The 12,138-nt window shown below is 40.4% G+C and overlaps 2 protein-coding genes across 2 annotated transcripts in view; one reads left to right on the forward strand and one right to left on the reverse strand.

The window, feature by feature from the left end:
* Positions 1-12,138, forward strand: part of Cdk4 (Cyclin-dependent kinase 4) — a 201,515-nt gene that overhangs the window by 98,595 nt on the left and 90,782 nt on the right. The gene's annotated exons all lie outside the window — the stretch shown is intronic.
* Positions 1-12,138, reverse strand: part of chb (chromosome bows) — a 78,712-nt gene that overhangs the window by 60,979 nt on the left and 5,595 nt on the right. Inside the window, exons 2-3 of the mRNA XM_069508029.1 lie at positions 3,746-3,996; positions 2,567-2,755 (exon numbers count right to left, since the gene is read on the reverse strand). Coding sequence (XP_069364130.1) covers positions 2,567-2,755 — 189 coding nt within the window. The 5' untranslated portion in view covers positions 3,746-3,996. The remainder of the gene's footprint in view (positions 1-2,566; positions 2,756-3,745; positions 3,997-12,138) is intronic.

Consider the following 12,138-nt stretch of genomic DNA (forward strand, 5'->3'; position numbering starts at 1 on the left):
AAAAAAAATTAAATTGTGGTCATGAACTAATAATTAGTATTTTCAATTTTCGAAGTAAGATAACTATAACAATAACTATAATAATAACAGACAGACAGACAGACAACAAAGTGATCCTATAAGGGTTCCGTTTTTCCTTTTGAGGTACGGAACCCTAAAAAGTACTGAGTTAACATACATATCACCAATTTCGTCACTGGCAGTAAGCGAGACAGGTTGATTGACAGAAGCATAGGTTCGATTCCTGCCGGTTACGCAATTTTTGATATGTATTTCAAATTATTTAGTAATTTCTTTGAAGTGTAGGTAAAACACTAAAAAATAAAAAAAGATTTATATTTATTTTTATGCATCATAGTTTTTGAATTATCGTGCAAAATATCGAAAAAATACGAGTGTGGTACGGAACCCTCGTTGCGCGAGCCTGACTCGCACTTGTTGGCATGGGTATAGATAAAGACTTGGAGAGTGACATAGGCTACTTTTTATCCCGGAAAATTAAAGAGTTCCCACGGGATTTTCAAAAAACCTAATTCCACGCGGACGAAGTCGCGGGCATCGGCTAGTAATACGATAAAGAAAAATAAATCGTTTTCAGAATAAGAGCGCACGCGCGATGAAGCGTACAAGAGATCGCAATCAGAGTGTACATGACGCATGGTCACAGAGTATACCGAACAACGCGCGCTGTACTTATAGACTAAGAGCCAGTGCGTGCCAGACCTTCGTTGTTCTAAACACAGTTCTCAACACAGTTGACTAAACTTATTAGCTTAGCCAACTGTGTTGAGGGTGATGCAGAACTCTTAAATATGAGTAATTTCATTGACTAATATTACTAATCAACCCAATCTCTTGTGCGATTACCAGGTAATACATTATAGTGTCGAACAAAACCTTCGACTTAGGCCGAAAAGGGCCGAAGTTTCAGCTGCGGTATTTTAAATTGAGATCAGCCAACGGCGCTATGATCTCGTGTGTCAGGTCCTTCCTGGTGTGTTAGTTGCTAGTCTCTCGCAGTCGAGGATGACACCAGCCTCACCTTGAAGTTCCCTCCATTGAGCCAAGTGATGAGCGCGTCGAGCAGCGGCGCTATGATCTCGTGTGTCAGGTCCTTCCTGGTGTGTTAGTTGCTAGTCTCTCGCAGTCGAGGATGATAAAAGCCTCACCTTGAAGTTCCCTCCATTGAGCCAAGTGATGAGCGCGTCGAGCAGCGGCGCTATGATCTCGTGTGTCAGGTCCTTCCTGGTGTGTTAGTTGCTAGTCTCTCGCAGTCGAGGATGATAAAAGCCTCACCTTGAAGTTCCCTCCATTGAGCCAAGTGATGAGCGCGTCGAGCAGCGGCGCTATGATCTCGTGTGTCAGGTCCTTCCTGGTGTGTTAGTTGCTAGTCTCTCGCAGTCGAGGATGACACCAGCCTCACCTTGAAGTTCCCTCCATTGAGCCAAGTGATGAGCGCGTCGAGCAGCGGCGCTATGATCTCGTGTGTCAGGTCCTTCCTGGTGTGTTAGTTGCTAGTCTCTCGCAGTCGAGGATGATAAAAGCCTCACCTTGAAGTTCCCTCCAATGAGCCAAGTGATGAGCGCGTCGAGCAGCGGCGCTATGATGTCGTGTGTCAGCTCCTTCCTGGTGTGTTAGTTGCTAGTCTCTCGCAGTCGAGGATGATAAAAGCCTCACCTTGAAGTTCCCTCCATTGAGCCAAGTGATGAGCGCGTCGAGCAGCGGCGCTATGATGTCGTGTGTCAGCTCCTTCCTGGTGTGTTAGTTGCTAGTCTCTCGCAGTCGAGGATGATAAAAGCCTCACCTTGAAGTTCCCTCCAATGAGCCAAGTGATGAGCGCGTCGAGCAGCGGCGCTATGATGTCGTGTGTCAGCTCCTTCCTGGTGTGTTAGTTGCTAGTCTCTCGCAGTCGAGGATGATAAAAGCCTCACCTTGAAGTTCCCTCCATTGAGCCAAGTGATGAGCGCGTCGAGCAGCGGCGCTATGATGTCGTGTGTCAGCTCCTTCCTGGTGTGTTAGTTGCTAGTCTCTCGCAGTCGAGGATGATAAAAGCCTCACCTTGAAGTTCCCTCCATTGAGCCAAGTGATGAGCGCGTCGAGCAGCGGCGCTATGATCTCGTGTGTCAGCTCCTTCCTGGTGTGTTAGTTGCTAGTCTCTCGCAGTCGAGGATGATAAAAGCCTCACCTTGAAGTTCCCTCCATTGAGCCAAGTGATGAGCGCGTCGAGCAGCGGCGCTATGATGTCGTGTGTCAGCTCCTTCCTGGTGTGTTAGTTGCTAGTCTCTCGCAGTCGAGGATGATAAAAGCCTCACCTTGAAGTTCCCTCCATTGAGCCAAGTGATGAGCGCGTCGAGCAGCGGCGCTATGATGTCGTGTGTCAGCTCCTTCCTGGTGTGTTAGTTGCTAGTCTCTCGCAGTCGAGGATGATAAAAGCCTCACCTTGAAGTTCCCTCCATTGAGCCAAGTGATGAGCGCGTCGAGCAGCGGCGCTATGATGTCGTGTGTCAGCTCCTTCCTGGTGTGTTAGTTGCTAGTCTCTCGCAGTCGAGGATGATAAAAGCCTCACCTTGAAGTTCCCTCCATTGAGCCAAGTGATGAGCGCGTCGAGCAGCGGCGCTATGATGTCGTGTGTCAGCTCCTCCCTTCGCACCAACGCTGCGAGTCTCTCGCCTAACTGCTGCCTCAGTCGGGGGTCCGGTCGCACTAGAAGCGGTAACGCCGCCTCTAGGGTAGCCGGTTGTGGGTAGTGCGCCATCTAGGTAGAAGAAGCACAAACTTTATATGTTATACAAGGGAATCGCGCAACACTAGCCTACAGTCAACTTTTGGAGATAGCCTAGCCTGTATACAATGTTCCCTGCAATTCAAATTCCAGGAAGATATTATAAAAAATCAAGTGCGAGTTGGACTCGCACACGAAGGGTACCGTGCCATCGTACAAGTGTGGCGGTTACCACAGATGCAACTAGATGGCGCTATTCAATCGATAACATTTCATGACGTAGTCCCGAACAAATGTACCGCCGACAATACTCGCACTAACGGAGTTTTCTGCAATCTGGACTATATATTATAGTAGTTTCAAGACACAACCGTCGGCCCAGCTGGCGCTACCGAGCCCAACCAACCGCTCGGTGGGAGATCTCCCTTTGGTATGGTCGAGCCTGCACACCGCTCCCGTACACAGAAATAACATTTTGACCTCCCTGGCGCAGTGGTGAGCGCTGTGGTCTTATTAGTGGGAGGTCCAGGGTTCGATTCCTGGCAGGGGTTTGGAATTTTATAATTTCTAAATTTCTGGTCTGGTCTGGTGGGAGGCTTCGGCCGTGGCTAGTTACCACCCTACCGGCAAAGCCGTGCCGGTACGATGCCGTGTAGAAACCAAAGGGGTATGGGTTTAATAAAAACTGCCATACCTCTTCCAGGTTAGCCCGCTATCATCTTAGACTGCATCATCACTTACCATCAGGTGAGATTGCAGTCAAGGGCTACCTTGTATCTGAATAATAAAAAATAATAAAAAAAATTAATGGTGGTCATTTTGAAATTTGTATTATTTGTTGTTATAGCGGCAACAGAAATACACATTGAGATTGCAGTCAAGGCCTAACTTGTATCTGGAATTTAAAAAATACATTCTGTGAAAAGAACTCCTATTTCACGAGATATAATCTACTGTCTGACGAACGGATGGACGGACGGACAGCAGAGGCTTAGAAAAACGGAACCCTAGAAAGTCACTCACCTTTTACCAAATCAGATTATCCGTGGTATTCGCCAAAATATCCTTGCACGATATGCAAAGTGTCCAAATCCATGTAAAAGTCATTGCACCCGCGGCCAAGCCACCCTCACGAAACTGACATTTAGTGTTACAGAACCGCACAAAGACGCTAAACACTAAAAACTGCACCAAACAGTAGCACTAAACAGTTTTTTTATCACGGGACACCAGTCAGTGCCGTCATGTTTTTTTCAATGGAAGTTTTTTGAATGCTGTAACAAAAAAAAATTACTTAGTACTAAGTTTTTTTAGTATGAGCTACAGTACACGGCAGAAAATAATGTACATGCCTTTAGAATGACATTTCGGTTTTATAGAGCGTTGTCTCTGTCACTCATACCTATATGACATTTTGTTGGTTTCAACGACAGAGACAGTGCTCTACAAATCTGCTGTCTCCCTTCTAAAGATCGATGTTCATCACTTTTGGCCGCGTACATCATAATAGCTATCTGTATGCCAAATTTCAGCCCGATCCGTCCAGTAGTTTGAGCTGTGCGTTGATAGATCAGTCAATCAGTCAGTCACCTTTTCCTTTTTCGCGTCTTCTTCCGCGTGGACTACACAAATTTCAAACCCCTATTTTACCCCCTTAAGACGCCATCGCTATTAGACTGAATTCTAAATTTACAATCTAGGACCCTTACCCTTAAACTCAAACTCAAATTCCCTATCCGCGGAATTAAGTTAACTTTGTCTAACATACGCAGTCGATAATACGCGACGCATCTTCGGTCACATGTGCATCAACCCTAAAGGCCAGCTGAATCACGGTATTATAATAGTATAACAACCCCTTTAAGCGACTAATCGCCCAGTGTGAACTCGTCCTAAGCAAATTTATCAATCAAGCGTATAAACTGCGTCTGGAAGGGGTATGGATACTTTAATCGCTAGTGTAACAACATCTTAAGCGACTAATCGCCAGGTGTGAACTTGTCCTAAGCTAATTTATCAATCAAGCGTATAAACTGAGCTGCGTCTGGAAGGGGTATGGATACTATAATCGCTAGTGTAACAACATCTTAAGCGACTAATCGCCAGGTGTGAACTTGCCCTAAGCAAATTTATCAATCAAGCGTATAAACTGTGTCTGGAAGGGGTATGGATACGTTAATCGCTTGTGTAACAACCCCCTTAAGTGACTAATCGCCAGGTGTGAACTTGTCCTAAGCAAATTTATCAATCAAGCATATAAACTGCATCTGGAAGGGGTATGGATACTTTAATCGCTTATGTAATAACCCCCTTAAGCGACTAATCGCCAGGTGTGAACTTGTCCTAAGCAAATTAATCAATCAAGCGTATAATGCGAGGACGACCTTGACACGAGTCAATTTTGTTGACGAGCTCAAAAGATAACTAACTGTACATGACATCATATCACCATTACACTAAATTCTAAGCAATCACTGCATAGGTCATTTCTTTACAATCTAGGACTAGGGTCATAGGAAAAACCGGCCAAGTGCGAGTCAGGCTCGCGCAAAGAGGGTTCCGTACTACAGTCGTATTTTTTTGACATTTTGCGCGATAATTCAAAAAATATGATGCATATTAAAAATAAATAATAATCTGTATTAGAATGCACAGGTGAAGACCTTTCATACGATATCCCACTTGATATAGTTATCTTACTTAGAAAATTGAAAATACTAATTATTAGTTCATGACTACATTTTAATTTTTTTTGTGTGATGTAACCACAAATTCACATTTTTCAGATTTTTCCCCGAATGTCTGCTATAAGACCTACCTACCTGCCAAATTTCATGATTCTAGGTCAACGGAAAGTACCTACCCTGTAGGTTTCTTGACAGACTGACAGACAGACAACAAAGTGATCCTGTATGGGTTCCGTTTTTCCTTTTAAGGTGACGCTGGATGCACGTCCGAACTGCTCGGCCCACGTGGGTAACCTGTATGCTATTTCACCTAACATTGTGATAGAAAGAGATAGACTCAGTGATGAGCAGTGTAGCGAGTGCATGCGCTCACACTAGCGTCCGGATATATTGATGATGGCACACAGATAGTTGGACAGATGTCACCGATGAATTTTTGTAAATATATGATTTATGAAGGAACTACTTATTTCAATTATTATTGTATAAGATTTTATGGAAGAGCGGGGTCGCCTGCCACGAGTACTCGTAGCAATACTAAAACAGTTACTGGGATGGTCCCAATTACTACGCACTATGTGAAATTGTTTTACCTACTGAAATAAATATTTTTTAATTTTGTTTTGAATGATAATGATTACCTACTTATCTTTTGATGAATACTATAAAATCTCACTAACATACATACCTATTAGGTAACTACTGCCTCAGCGTGTATAAACAACTCGTATATATTATAGAAATCCATACTTCTATGAAGTGTCTGTCTGTAATTTCGAAATAACTACCGCAAGCTCATAATATTGTTATTTGAACTGTACCATAACAGCTGAATCAAACGTTTTTAAAAACTGTCTGTCTGTCTGTCTGTTTGAACGGGGTAATCTTCGGAACGGCAGAACCTATTTTGACGGGACTTTTACAGACAAGTAGAGGATTAACAAAGGATACTTTTTTAACCGACTTTTAAATAAGGAGTTGTGTTTTTCTACCTATGTACACAGAAATCTCCGAGATTTCTGAACCGATTTGCGTATTTTTTTTAATTGATAAAGAAACTTTGCAACATTGTCCTATATAAAATGTCATTTTATATAGGACACACAGGATTTCAACTCCTCAATCCTGATGCTGCAGGGGACATGACCACCAAAACTTATGGGATTTTGAAACTGTCGGTTATAAATTGATATTGGAGGTAGGTACCTATATCTACCAAGTAAAGACTTTATCATTGAACTCGAAGACCCACTTCTCGACCCTGATGCTGTACCTAAGGAATTGCATTGCTAAATCGTGGTGATCCCACGGAATTTTAAATGAATCATCGCCCACGCCCGTTCGGTACCCTCATTCCGCACATTGTTTTGATTAGTCAGTCCACCAATCACAACAAAGCATTCTCCCCTGTCCCCCGCCAACATTTTACGATTTTGTTTTCATGTAAAACCTTGTATATGCGTACTCTAGGAGTTGAATTCTCTGTGCTGGCGGATTACCTATTAGGAACACATGATTACACATTCGTTTGTCTGTGAAAATAACTTTTGTTGCCTACACTTATCTATTAGTAGCGACTAAAAACTATATATACTATCTACTTGTGTATACAAAAGTCAAAATAAATTCCACTTTGATCTCAAAAATGAAAATTTTATTTTTATAAGTAGGAAGTAGGTACAATTCAATTTCCCTCTAAAAGCCCACTACACACATAAACACAATATGTATCATTTTCTGTTTCAACAGTCACATTAGATGTATCATTCGACGCAGAACTATTGAAGCTCTCCATTTCATTTCTGGAATTAATAAACATACAATCAACATAATTATATTGTGAGTATTATCTATATAGAATGTATGCAAAAAACATAGCATAACAACTTACAAGTATGGTATGGTAGACCTTTCAATATTTAGTACAGAATTGAATGTTGCAGCATCATGTTGGATTTCAGTGGTACGTATATTGGGCACATTCATTTAATTTTCCTTGTTTTCTTCTAAAAGGAATGTCTTGAGTCACTAAAATACAACATAATTCAGCATTGACAAATCTGACAACAAATAGTAAATCTCTATATTATATAAAAATGAATCGTTGAATGTGTTGCTGATCGCAAATCTCGAGAACAGCTGCACCGATTTCGCTAATTCTTTTTGATAATATTCCTTGAAGTACGGGGATGGTTCTTATGGAGAGAAAAATTTAAAAAATGTCCTGAAAAAGAATCGACTGTAGGCGGTGCGAAGTTCGTCGGGGCAGCTAGTAACATAATAATTATATTATCCTAATCTAAATATATAAAAGAAAAAGGTGACTGACTGACTGACTGACTGACTGACTGACTGACTGACTGACTGACTGACTGACTGACTGACTGACTGACTGACTGACTGACTGACTGATCTATCAACGCACAGCTCAAAATACTGGACGGATCGTGCTGAAATTTGGCATGCAGATAGCTATTATGACGCAGGCATCCACTAAGAAGGGATTTTTGAAAATTCAACTCTGGAGGGGGTGAAATAGGGGTTCGAAATTTTGTGTAGCCCACGCGGACGAAGTCGCGAGCATAAGCTAGTCTATAATATAAAAATAAATCACTAAATGTCATCGCAAATCTCGAGAACAGCTGAACCGATTTCGCTAATTCTTTTTTTAAATTAGGTATTCCTTGAAGTAGGTACGAGGATGGTTCTTACCGAGAGAAAAATTTAAAAAAATTGAATCGACTGTTAGGCCGTAGGCGGAACGAAGTTCGCCAGGGCAGCTAGTGGAATTATAAATGTGAAAGTGTAGATGTTTGGATGTTTGTTACTCAATCACGCAAAAAAGGCTGAACGGATTTGAATGAAATTTAGAATTCTTAACTGGATTAACACATAGGCTACTTTTTATCCCGGAAAATCAAAGAGTTCCCGCGGGATTTTGAAAAATGTGAAATCCACGCGGACGAAGTCGCGGGCATTAGCTAGTATCTAAATAATATCAACTTACAAACACAGTGTCAAATTTTCAGAAGCTGGCTCTAAATGGTACGGTGTGATAGCATCATAATCTAATTCAATTAGATTTTTTGCTTTGTCGTTTCCTTGTCAAAGAAAATCCTGTGATCCACTAAAATAGAAGTATAATATATGAGTATTTATTAAAAATAAATAAATGTCATCATCAAATTCACCATCCTGGAGAACCTTGAAAACGACACTCGCGTCTATTTTTTATAAAAAGTGCTGGCCCGCCATCTTAGATTAAAAAATTAATGTCATTATCAAAACCAGCATCCTGGAAACCCTGAAAACGACACCCATTTCTATTTTTTGTGAAAAGTGCATGTCTGCTATTTTGGATTTGAAAATAAATGTCATTATCAAATTCAGCATCCCGGAAAAGTACATATTCAGTCAAATAAAATTCCCGTCGAGTCACATTGTTACTCACGTCGGGTGTGACTCACGGGAATAACCCCGAAAAAGTAATGGCATTATCATCACAAGATAATATTATGGTTTGGAAAGATTCTGATGAATTTTAATAGATCTCCTCTTTGCAAGGGATTTGCTTTTGCGAGTCTAAACCGTTTCTTTTTCCTCTTCCGCCAATCCATTTTTGTTTCTGTTACATGAAAACTCAAGTATATAATTAAATTGTCTAAGCACACAATATGACCTACATACGTATATTTGTAACTAGATGATACACGCGACTTCGTCCGCGAGGATATAGTGGTTTTTTAATCCCACGAGAACTCTTTCAAAAGCGATCACTATTTCAAATTTCAGCCAAATCCGTCTTGTACTTTTTGCGTGAAAGGGTAACAAACCTATACACACACACACGCAGATACAAAATTTCGCCTTTATAATATAAGTGTGATTTGACAACCCTGACTTTCGGAATTCGGATAAGTCCAAATTATATTTTATTACTAGTTGATGCCCGCAACTTCGTCCGCGTGGAATTAGGTTTTTAAAAATCCCGTGGGAACTCTTTGATTTTCCGGGATAAAAAGTAGCCTATGTGTTAATTTAGGGTATACCCTAAATTAACACTTTTATCTATCTCCATTCCCAATTTCATCCAAAACCGTTCAGCCGTTTTTGTGTGATTGAGTAACAAACATCCAAACATCCACACACACACATCACTACACCTATTATAAATGTGAAAGTGTGTTTGTTTGTTGGTTCGTTGGTTTGTCCTTCAATCACATCGCAACAGAGCAACGGATCGAAGTGATTTTTTGCATGGGTATGGTTGACCTGGAGAGTGACATAGGCTACTTTTTATCCCGGAAAATCAAAGAGTTTCCACGGGATTTTTAAAAATCTAATTCCACGCGTACGAAGTCGCGGGCATCACCTCATCATCATCATGATCAACCCATCGCCGGCTCACTACAGAGCAGGGGTCTCCTCTCAGAGTGAGAAGGGTTTTGGCCATAGTCTACCACGCTGGCCATGTGCGGATTGGTAGAATTCACACACCTTTGAGAACATTATGGAGAACTCGGCATGCAGGTTTCCTCACGATGTTTTCCTTTACCGTTAAAGCAAGTGATATTTAATTAATTAAAACGCGTATAACTCCGAAAAGTTAGAGGTGCGTGCCCGGGATCGAACCCCCCGACCTCCGTTTAGAAGGCGGACGTCCTAACCACTAGGCTATCATAGCTTCACCTAGTTTATAATATTAGTAGGATATATGTAAACTACTACCACCAGCTGTCGATACGATGCATTCTAAAATAAATCGACCGACCGACCGACAGACCGACCGGCCAAGTACGAGTCAGACTCGCGCCCCGAGGTTTCCGTACTACGATAGTAAAATGTTTATCTCTAAATCTCCGTTTAGAGATAAGCATTTACAATGTAACTTAATTTATTACTACTATGTAACTAGAATTTCGGTACATATAAAAATGAATCGCTAAATGTGTTGCTGATCGCAAATCTCGAGAACAGCTGAACCGATTTCGCTAATTCTTTTTTTATAATATTCCTTGAAGTACGAATATGGTTCTTACGGAGAGAAAATTTTTAAAAAATTCCTGAAAAAGAATCGACTGTTGGCGGTACGAAGTTCGCCGGGGCAGCTAGTGAAAAATAAAAATAAATAAATAGGTAAATAGTATTTTTTGACATTTTGCATGATAAATCAAAAACTATTTATTATGCACTAGATGATGCCCGCAACTTCGTCCGCGTGGATTTAGGTTTTTTAAAAATCCCGTGGGAACTTTGATTTTCCGGGATCAAAAGTCAAAGTCAAATGATTTGTTCAAAATAGGTAATAAATTACTCTTTTCGATTGTCAGTTGTTGGATTTGTAAAATATAGTGGTGATAATTATTTCGCAAACGCTACGAGGGTTCCAAACGTGCCCAAGACTGAGAAGAGCCCACAGCTAACTCAGCCGGGTATTCTTTTTATTATCACCACTTTACAAAATCATAAATTAAACTTATTAGAACTATCACAAAGCCGAGCAACTCATTCCCAAGCTTGCTTATCATTTAAATAATCCTTTACAATGTAATAGGATTTTTTAATTAGTTTACGTTTTATGAAAACTTTGAACTTATGACAGTCACTTTGAACTTATGACAGTCACTTTTTTTGTTAATTTATTTATGTTTTTATATACGTACAATAAATTTTCAAAAATATATTGATTATGCACTGTCATAATTTTAACTTCTCTAAATTTAGTTCTCAGCGACTCTCGTGGTCCCATACTATATATGGCTCGAACAGCCCTTTTCTGCAGCACAAAAATAGAATTTATATCAGCAGCATTACCCCATAATAATTCCGTGGTGCCATCTGAATCAGGGTTTCTACTGAAAACCAGCGCTGTATGTTTTTGTACTTGTGCAAGACAATATGCATTTATGCTGAGTAGGGACCTTTTTTTTGGGTTGTGCCACACATGACATACTTTATTCCGGCGCTTCTTCTACTTGAGGTTTTTTGACTTTATTACTCAAGTATAAGAGGCGCTGGGATAACCTAACCAGTTGGTAACTGGTAATGTGTGGTACAGCTTTAAAAAATAAACGTTTTTTCTTTTCTTTCTTTTTCTTTTCTAATAATATGCCATATGACATAATGCTGTGAAAGTAACTAAAATATACTAGTCTCGCCGTTTCTATGTCTGTCAACTGGCGAATCTTTTTTACCGCATATGCAGCAGAACTGTCTGTTCGATAAGTTATTTATATGAGAGCCCCATTGAAGTTTCGCATCTAACGTTATTTCCAGAAAAATAGCGGTATCCACTAAATCTTATTTATCATAAAAGTAGCCTATGTCCTTCCCCGGGATGCAAGCTATTTTTGTACCAAATTTCATCAAAATTGGTTAAATGGATGAGCTGTGAAAAGCTAGCAGACAAACAGACGGACAGATAGACAGATACACTTTCGCATTTATAATATTAGTATGGATAAAAATAAATAAAATCGGTTTTTGATGTACAAGTAAGGTCCTTTTATATGATATCACACTTGGTTTACTAATCTTACTTGAAAGTTGAAAATACTAACTATTCGTTAATGAACACATTTTTATTTATTTTTCGTGATGTAACCACAAATTCATTGTTTCAGATTTTTCCCCTTACGTGTGTTATAACTGTTATTACCTACCTGCCAAATTTTATCATTCTAGGTCAGTGGGAAGTACCCTACAGGTTTCTTGACAGACACACTGACA

Source organism: Maniola hyperantus, chromosome 27 (genome assembly GCF_902806685.2).
Source record: "Maniola hyperantus chromosome 27, iAphHyp1.2, whole genome shotgun sequence".
Lineage (NCBI taxonomy): Eukaryota > Metazoa > Arthropoda > Insecta > Lepidoptera > Nymphalidae > Maniola > Maniola hyperantus.